General features: G+C 41.9%; 1 protein-coding gene across 1 annotated transcript; it reads right to left on the reverse strand.

The window, feature by feature from the left end:
* Window positions 1–4288: 4288 nt before the first annotated feature.
* LOC142550607 (uncharacterized) lies at window positions 4289–6001 on the reverse strand. The gene is made up of 3 exons (XM_075659682.1): window positions 5858–6001; window positions 5635–5719; window positions 4289–5109 (listed from the first exon to the last, which is right to left on the reverse strand). The coding sequence occupies exons 1-3, from the start codon at window positions 5999–6001 to the stop codon at window positions 4289–4291; spliced, it is 1050 nt and encodes a 349-aa protein (XP_075515797.1).
* Window positions 6002–10346: the final 4345 nt, after the last annotated feature.

Below are 10346 nucleotides of genomic sequence, written 5' to 3' on the forward strand. Positions count from 1 at the left end.
TCTTCCAAAAATCACGAGCAAATCTTCGTCGAAATCTGATTCTGATCTCAAGGACACGGACCCCGTTCCTGCAACAGGATAAGGGTCCGTGTAGACTCGGTCCAAACTTTCTTCCGGAATACTGGATACGGATCCCGTGTCGAGGTCCGTCTCTAGGTCCGTGTAGACTCAGTCGATGTCTTCCTTTGGCTTCTGAGGTACGGACCTATACACTGGGTCCGTGTATGGGTCCGGGTGTTCTCTTTGTACTATTTTTCCGGGTGTTTTCTGATATGGCATTGCGAAGTTTGACTTCTTTCCATTTCTTTGGCTTTTATCATCTTTTTGGTCAAACCTACAAATAGCAATAACGAGACGAAATAAGCGCGAAACTCGGAATAAAAACGCCAGATAAGCACGAATACGACAAAATAAAGTTTCTAAGATGCTATATAATTCGTGCTTATCAACTCCCACACACTTAACCTTTGTTCGTCCTCGAACAAATCGGACAATTATAAAGATGAGAATTATCTCAGATTCAGAACTCAAGTACCACAATCAAAACTTCTCAATTTGTCAAACTCTTTCACCCCCGGTCAAAAGATCACGCTTCGCATAACACAAGATTCGTTTCGTCGCAATTTAAGATTCAAACATTTACCCAGTAAGGATCAACAGAACAAGATGTGAGTAGTGTGCAGGTCAGATTCGTACTCATTACTAGCTACTTGGTTTCATGATCACTTATTTTCATTTGTTATCGAGACGCCCCATATGCTTGATTTTCATACCCCTCTCTACCAAATGTTGAACGACGATGACTTGGTTAATAGGTCTTTTCAAGCTTATAACGTAAGGCCAAGGTTCACGGTTACAATAGAAGGTATGGGAGTCAAAAGTGAGAGGAAATAAAAAAAATAATCCTGCAGCACATTCATCCAACTTTTGACTCGTCAACAATCACTGTATTTTCATCATCCTTTGAGCTCTACAGTCTCCTTTCTTTCTCCTTGACATTCAACTTTCACCCACAGATTTTTCGGGTGTTTTCAATACGATACACTTTCCTCTTTTTTTTTTTTTCGATTTTGATTTTTCATGAATAAAAATTTATCGACTACTTCACACATATTTCTTCAACCCATTAGAGTAATTCAAACATTTCAATGTGCACAAGAGGTTTATTTCTCTCACATGTAGGTAGGAAAAAGTGTATAGGCTAAGATTCAGGTAGTTGATGTGGGACATTGAATAACTTACGAATGGGGGCTAATTGTGTGTCATCGACACACACCATTCGAATTTTTTTATAGGCTCAAAAAGGGTTACTAGAGACAATAAATGATGTATCGGTTAGGCTTGAAAGGCTCAAACGGTCCAAAGATCGCCTATATCATCTCTAAGTCACCATCGTCCGTATTTTCGCTTCGAGGGTTAATCAGACGAGTTCTAGGGATCGTCGTTCGATCTTAATTTTTTTTTTTAAGTTCACATTTCACCAATTCACTATCAATGAGTAAAAGTTTGACCACGTGCATTGAATGAAATGTTGATACAGAACTGGTTCATGTCTGACCCTCTCCTTGAAACTACGACTCCTCTCATTCAATACTAGGCATGAAACTATGTCCCGGGTGATCCACAATGTAACAAATTAATCCGATTATTAAGTGAAACAAGAGTTCTTTGTCTAAAAATAGTTCCATCTTACGTGAAAAGTGTTGTTAAATATTGTGCAACGATGTGTAACAAACTGACCTACCCCCACACTTAGAGATCGACACTGCCCTCGGTGTAAAACGATATAAAATGCACTATTAAGAATGTTAAAGCGAACACTTCCCTGGTAAACTGTCGAGTACGTGGTGGAAATGAGCTAGAAATCAGCAAATCCTGAAATAAATGACATCGAAAGCACCAAAAACCTTAAAACGTAATAGACAAAACACGCGAGCACTCAAACCAAAAAAATCCAAACTAAAATAATCACCAATAATAAGTATTCCCCTAAGATCGTCAACAATGTATGAATGAAAAGTAAGAGAAATAAAAGAGAAGATCGGTCAAAGGTTCCACATGTCCTAACCAAATAAAACTAACTAATCATCATCAGATCCCAGCTCCAACTCCTCTATGTCATCTAGTGAAGATCTGTCCCACGGTGGTGCATACGCATCGGGGGACTGTTGCTCGATTCGAGCCAAGCGGGTGCGAATGTCGTCCATGCAATCAAGTAAAGACGAGTAAAACTGACGTCTTACTCGCGAGGTGCGCTGTCGAGGGGGTATACCAGCTTGAGGGCCAGCTCGGGCATCCAATGCCGCTTTTTCCTCCACACGATCTTCCCAGGCGCGGTCATCGAGTGTAGGTGGAGGCACCTGCGGGTCACGAGGATGAGGAGTGATATGGCGACTCCCAGGGTTCCGATACCAAGCACTCTGTCTGAAAATGAAATACATCCCCCGCATGGCCTGGGTGACAGCATCTGAGTGGAGGTCGGGAGGAAAAAGGTCTCGCCCGTGAAATCGACACCATGGGCCGCCAAAATGCAAGAAATGATGATCGGGAAAGGGGCGTATGGTGCTTTATTCTTCGTGGGATCCACATGGGCGACGGAGCGCATATGAGAAATGATGATAGACGCCACTGGGATTGCAGGAATTGCCCCTAAACCATTCAGCATCTTATCTATGATGTAAATGTCCATATGACGCACCTCGTTGTTACCGGCCTTCCGCGGGATAATGTTCGCTCCCGTGAAGTAACAAATCAAGCGATCAAGTAGCGGGAGGGATGTCTGGAGGACACTGGATCGGGATCCGATAGGAGATGTATGGTACTGGAGCCGGCGCCAGGCTTCCGGGATCCGAAAGGTGAGGTCCGAAAAGAAGATATCTAACTGATTGAAGGACACCGGAGGCCCTTCATTAGGGACATTTAAAATCGCAGCCAAGTATGTGCTGGTCAACTCAATCGGCACGCCTTTGACGCACGTGCGCAAATGTTGCAGCCCTGTCGTGCCCCTCTCCTCAACATTGGCGTAGAATTGCCACACCAGATCGGGATAATATGGGCCGGAGATGTCCAAGAGAGGTCCCCAACCAAACTAATCAAATTCCGCCCTCAGTGTACCTCGGCGTAGATCCTTGGATGAATAGACCGCTCAACAATAACTGAGTTCTCGTGCAGCGCCGAGTACCATTCAAAGTTTTCTCGACTGGTGAACTTAGAACTATCAAAGGCCAACCTGGCAGATCCAGAAGATGACGAGGCACCGGTCCGAGCACGCTTACCCGAATTTCGACGAGGAGGCATTGCACTGTAAACGGCTAGAATGAAATGGGCAATCAATGAAGCACAGTATTCCCAACTCAGAAACACAACCCAACTGATCTCAAACAACCAAAACAATACACAAGCCAACACCAACGCAAGGATAAGAAAACAACACCCCCAATCTACGGGCAATAGCCTCGAATAACAATTCAATCCCAAAACTAAACCAAAGTGATGATAAAACAGCCCTTAAACAAGCAAAATCCGACACTCTTATAATCGAAGAAGAAGACCCAAGTAATAATCAAATAAATGGCACAAGATCCCAACGTGGCTAGGCGAATATTGGAGTTAAGGGAAAACCACGCTTACCGGAAAGTAAGAGGTGATGGCACGGTGTTGTTAGGTGGCCGGCGGCAAGTGGTGGCTGTGAGTGGCGGCGAGTGGAGGTTAGTGGTGGTTGTGAGTGGCGGCGAGTGGAGGTTGAAGGAGGGGAGATTTTAGGGGTTTAGGGATTTTGGCAAGGGAAATCGCGATTTTATTCTGAGCATTGCCTGAAATTAGAGGGCACGGACCCCCACACGGGGGTCCGTGTCGACTCTGGAAATCGGCATTTTTGAAAGTGAGAGACACGGACCCTGTGTAGGGGTCCGGGAGATGGTCCGTTCAGACTCGGGAATCAAATAAATTTTTTTTTTAACATATTAGTACCAAATACGTATGCAAAGCTAGGAATATACAATTCTATAATTCTACCCATCAAAATTGGAACTCAATCAAGCACACACGATGCAAGAATTGAACAGAAACTTCCCTGGTTTATTTTACGCTCGGAATCTGCCCGTACTAATAGAATCCCCACACTTTAGAAATCCCATCGCCAGTGAATAAATGACCTGCACCACCATCAACTGAGATTAGTTAACGAATAATGCATAAAACAAAAAGAAAGAAAACTAAAATAAAACGCTGGGTTGCCTCCCAGCAAGCGCTAAATTTAGAGTCGATAGCATGACTGTACTCCCTTGATTCAGTTTGGATTCTGCAGATCCACTGTGGTCGGCTCATCGGGTATGGCACCACCATGATAAACCTTCAGCCTATGCCCATTTACTTTGAAAGGTCCAGTTGCTTCACTAGTGATCTCTACTGTCCCGTAGGGGAACACTTGCGTGATGGTATATGGTCCTGACCACCGTGAACGCAACTTACCTGGCATCAATTTCAGGCGAGAATTATATAATAGGACCAGTTGTCCCACCACAAATTCTCGATGGACTATGTTCTGATCATGCCAACGTTTTGTTTTCTCTTTGTAAAGCTTGGCATTCTCGTAAGCCTCCAACCGAAACTCGTCCAATTCATTCAGCTGCAGAACTCTCTTGTCACCTGTGGCTTTAGCATCAAAATTCAAGAATTTAGTAGCCCAATAAGCCTTATGTTCAAGTTCAACAGGTAGGTGACACGACTTCTCATACAACAATTTAAAAGGGGACATGCCAATGGGGGTTTTAAAAGCAGTGCGGTAAGCCCAAAGTGCATCGTCGAGTTTTCTAGACCATTCTTTCCTTGAAGCACCGACAGTCTTCTCGAGAATGCGTTTAAGTTCTCTGTTCGATACCTCGACTTGGCCACTAGTTTTAGGGTGATAAGGTGTGGCCACCTTATGTTGGACCCCATACTTGGCCAACAGACTGTCAAACGGACGATTGCAAAAGTGAGTACCCCCATCGCTAATAAGGGCTCTAGGTGTGCCAAAACATGAGAAAATATTATTCATGAGAAATTGAACGACAACCCTAGAATCATTCGTTTTGCATGCAAGTGCCTCCACCCATTTTGACACGTAATCTACAGCCACCAAAATATACTTGTTCCCAAAAAAAACTGGGAATGGACCCATGAAATCGATACCCCACACATCAAATAATTCACACACAAGAATATTATTGAGAGGTAATTCATGTCTCCTGGAGATATTACCTGTGCGCTGACAATCTGGACATTTTGTGACATATTCATGCGCATCCTTAAACAAAGTAGGCCAATAAAAACAAGACTGGAGTACTTTGGACGCAGTTCTAGTTGCCCCAAAATGGCCTCCAGCCGGACCAGCATGACAATGAAACAAAATTTCTCTTACCTTTTCTTGGGGGATACATCTTCGGATTATACCGTCTGCACATATTCTGAACAAATAAGGGTCCTCCCACAAATAATATTTCAAATCTGAGAAAAACTTCTTCTTTTGCTGATAGGTGAAATGGGGAGGAATGAACTTACTTGATAGATAATTAACAAAATCGGCATACCACGGCAAACTGTTGATTTCAAAGAGTTGTTCATCCGGGAAGTCATCGCGAATAAAGTCATTACCTTGAATAGGATTCTCCAGACGCGAAAGATGGTCTGCAACTTGATTCTCTGTCCCCTTCCTATCGATTATCTCAAGGTCGAATTCCTACAAAAGAAGAATCCAACGAATTAGCCTTGGTTTTGCATCTTTCTTAGCCATCAAATATTTCAAGGCTGAATGATCGGTATGCACTACAACTTTGCTCCCTATCAAATACGATCGAAACTTATCCAGAGCAAAAACCACAGCAAGAAGCTCCTTCTCTGTAGTAGTATAGTTCAGTTGGGCAGCGGACAGTGTCATGCTAGCATAGTAGATGACATGAATGCATTTATCCCTCTTTTGGCCCAACACTGCTCCTAGAGCTGTGTCACTTGCGTCACACATCACCTCAAATGGCGACCCCCAATCTTGCTATCATCACAGGTGCGGCGATCAATTTCTCCTTCAAAATCTGAAATGCCTGCACACACTCATCAGAAAAATCAAAGTGCACATCTTTTATCAGCAAGTTGGCCAGAGGCTTAGAAATGCAGGAAAATTCTTTGATAAAGCGTCTATAAAACCCTGCATGTCCTAGAAAACTACGCACTCCTCTGATGTTTGTTGGGGCTGGGAATTTTTCAATTACTTCAATCTTTGCCTTATCAACTTCGATCCAATTTTCATAAATTTTGTGCCCCAACACTATTCCTTCTCTCACCATGAAATGGCATTTTTCCCAGTTCAAAACCAAATTTGACTCCTCACATCTCTCCAAAACTTTAGACAGATTAAACAAACATGTATCAAACGAAGAGCCAAAGACAGAAAAATCATCCATGAATATTTCAATAAAGTCCTCAATCATATCGTGAAAAATTGCCATCATGTATCGTTGGAAAGTCGCTGGTGCATTACATAGACCGAATGGCATTCGTTTATATGCAAATGTCCCATAAGGATAAGTAAAAGTGGTTTTCTCCTGATCTTCAGGGTCAATGGGAATTTGCATATAACCGGAATAACCATCCAGGAAACAGTAGAAAGAATGTCCAGCCAACCTTTCCAACATTTGATCAATAAATGGGAGGGGGAAGTGGTCTTTACGGGTGGCGTCATTAAATTTTCTATAATCAATGCAAACACGCCACCCCGTAACAGTTCTGGTAGGAATTATATCATTATTTTCATTCTTCACAACAGTGATCCCACCTTTTTTCGGAACAACTTGCACTGGACTAACCCACCTACTATCAGAAATCGGGTAAATAATACCTGCGTCCAGTAGCTTTATCACCTCTTTCTTCACCACCTCTTGCATAGCCGGGTTTAGACGTCTTTGAGGTTGGGTAGATGTCTTGTGGTCGGCCTCCATCAGAATTTTGTGCATGCACATGGAGGAGCTGATCCCCTTTATGTCTGCAATACTCCAACCTATGGCTTTGATGTTATCTCTCAAGACTCGCAGCAGCTTTTCTTCCTCCATACCTGTCAAAGTAGATGAAACAATTACTTGCAATTTATTATTATCAAGCAAAAACAGATATTTTAAGTGCGAAGGAAGAGGTTTCATTTCTAGGATTGGGGCTTCTTCGATGGATGACTTTAAAGGTTTTGGGATATGCCCAAGCTCCCCAATCTTAGAATTTACCGTCTTGGAAATTGTTCTGCCTGCTTCCAGATACTGCATGTATTCCTTAATATCCTCATTTTCCAACTCTCCTGGGCATGAATCAGTCAAACAAATCTCCAAAGGATCTTCACCTATCAATTCCTGCAAACCACACTCAACAAGATCGTCAGTAGCATCAATTCTAAAACAATCAGATGTATCATTAGGATATTTGATGGACTGAAAAACATTAAACACCACACTCTCATCATTCAGTCTCAACACCAACTCACCCTTTTGTACATCTATCAGAGCTTTCCCAGTGGCTAAAAACGGTCTTCCTAAAATAAGAGGAATCTCACGATCGTCTGCCATATCCAACACAACAAAATCAACCGGAAAAATGAACTTGTCAATCTTTACTAACACATCCTCTACAACTCCCCTAGGATATTTAATTGATCTATCAGCTAACTGTAGGAAATTCTAGTTGGCTTCACTTCACCTATTTTCAGCTTCTCAAAACATGAATATGGCATCAAGTTAATGCTTGCACCTAAGTCACACAAAGCTTTACTAAAATTCGAAGTTCCAATAGTACAAGGGATAGAGAAACTACCTGGATCCTTAAGCTTCGGAGGGAGTTTATTTTGTAAAATTGCAGAACATTCCTCCTAAAGCTTAACTGTCCCAAAGTCAACCAATTTCCTCTTGTTTGATAAAATCTCTTTAAGAAATTTTGCATATGAGGGCATTTGAGCTAAAGCTTCTGAAAATGGGATATTTATATACAGCTTTTTGAAAATCTCAAGAAATTTTGAAAATTGAGTATCCAATTGCAGTTGCTTAGCTCTTTGGGGAAAGGGAGTGAATTAATATCAATATTGGAGTTTGAGTTTAGAGACTTACCTTTCTCCCTTGCGTCCTCTGACCTTTGCTTGGATAATTCCTTCTCCTTCACATCGCCTTCAACATCGATCACTTCCTGCTTTATGGGAGACGTCACCGTGACTGCATTGACACCTTTTGGATTCTTTTCCGTGTCACTAGGTAGTGTACCCGGAGCTCGTGTAGCCATTTGTGTCGCTAATTGCCCTAGTTGCGTCTCCACTCTTTGCATCATGGCATCATGGGTTTGCCATCTCATCTCATTCCCGGCTATGTACTTTGCAAGCATGTCCTCAAGGTTTGACTTGCTATCCTGTGGCTTGAAACCGGGTGGCATAGAAGGTCCAGTACCTTGCGGAGGTTTAGGTGGTTGCTGAAGAGGCTTTTGCTGTGTAGGATGTTGTGGAGTATTAAAATGTAGTGGCTCAACAGAATTTTCTGACGGTCTCCACCCAAAATTCGGATGATTCCTCCAACCCGGATTATTTGAGAAACTGTATGGATTATATTGCTGACGACCCTGGTTTCCCACATAATTTACTGAATCCCCTCCAAAGCACTGTATTCCCTCACAAGACATATCTGGCATGAATGGCATGTCACTAGATGAACCACCAACCATTTAAGCACTTCCTTGAATCTGATTCACTGACTTGACTGGTAATTACTTCTGTGCTTGTAACTGTGCCATCTGATGTGTCAATCCATCAAGTTTCGCTGTAATCGCTGTCAAAGCATCCATCTCAATGAATCCGACCTTCTTCTCCCTTCGGTTATCTTGCCAACCCACATTGCTTTCTGCCATATTCGAGATGATTTCAAGTGCTGCGGTTGGCGTTTTCCTATATAAGCTTCCGTTTGCTGCCGCATCGAGCATAGATCTCACAGAAGGATCCACCCCATAATAGAATGTCTCAACCTGCTGGCCTATTGAAAAGCCATGTCTCGGGCACATCCTCAACATCTTCTTAAACCTCGCCCATGATGAATTCAGTGATTCCCCATCTCTCTGTCTAAATGATGTGATTTCGTTTCTCAACTGTGTAATCTTAGTTGGGGGAAAATACCTGAGCATGAAGACCTCAACTAGCCCATCCCATGTAGTAATAGAACCAGCTGAAAGGTCTCGAAGCCACTCCATAGCTTCTCCTTGCAGGGAGAATGGAAATAATCTGAGTCGAATGGCATCAGTACTTACCCCATTGCACTTAATCGTATCACAGATCAACAGAAAGTTCTCCAGATGTGCATTGGGATCTTCAGATGGTGATCCCCCGAATTTAACTTGCATTTGAATCATTTGGATGATGACGGGCTTAAGTTCGAATGTATTCGCCTGAATTGTAGGGCGGACAATACTGGAGCCATAACCTCCAAATGCTGGCCTATGAAGCTCCATTAAAGTACGATTATCCTCTTCTCCGGCCATGTCTTCAAATTCTGGTTTACGGTCTATTTCAGATTTTGCTTCAGATTCAAATTCCAGAGTCAAGTTGTTATTCCTTCGAGCTTGCGGATACTGCGGAGAGTGCTTTCAATCTCAAAATCAAGTGGCACCTGGTTCCTGACGTCTTGAGCACGGTTCATATAACACGAGCTAACCCCTGAAATCAAAAATTTAAGTGCACAATCTAAGCTCCGAAAGAGTATAAAAATCTGAAACAAAATTAATTAAAATAATAAAGAAAAAAATGAAAAATTTAAAACTAAGAATAAAAGCCTAGTCTCAAACAAATAATTTATCCTAATATTAAATAAATAGTCCCCGGCAACGGCGCCAAAAACTTGACCGATGATTTCGGTTGGGATTAATTCTAGCAAGCGGACTAGGTCAAGTTATAGTAATTGGACTACAAGTCCACGTATCGATCCCACAGAGACTACTATTTACGTACTAAGATTTAAATTATTTAATTTAATCTAGGCAACGATAATAAGTGATTTGGAGATTATTTAAACTAATTAAATTAAACTAATTTATGCTAAATTAATGATTAAAATCAAATTTGCAGAAAAGCTTGGAACTTGGGGGTTTTCAAATTTAAATAAAATGACCGGGAACACACGACGGTAACAAACTTTGATTATTATCATGCACTGGAATTATTTAACTACAAATTATTCGAAGTCACGATGCAATCCTCTAATTTGATTATAAACCTATTTCTAGAATTTATAATCTTATTCTCATTTAACAGCCCAATTATTTCTAATTGAATTTAATTAAACAAAAACGCATTTATCGACGAT

Source organism: Primulina tabacum, chromosome 7 (genome assembly GCF_025594145.1).
Source record: "Primulina tabacum isolate GXHZ01 chromosome 7, ASM2559414v2, whole genome shotgun sequence".
NCBI lineage: Eukaryota > Viridiplantae > Streptophyta > Magnoliopsida > Lamiales > Gesneriaceae > Primulina > Primulina tabacum.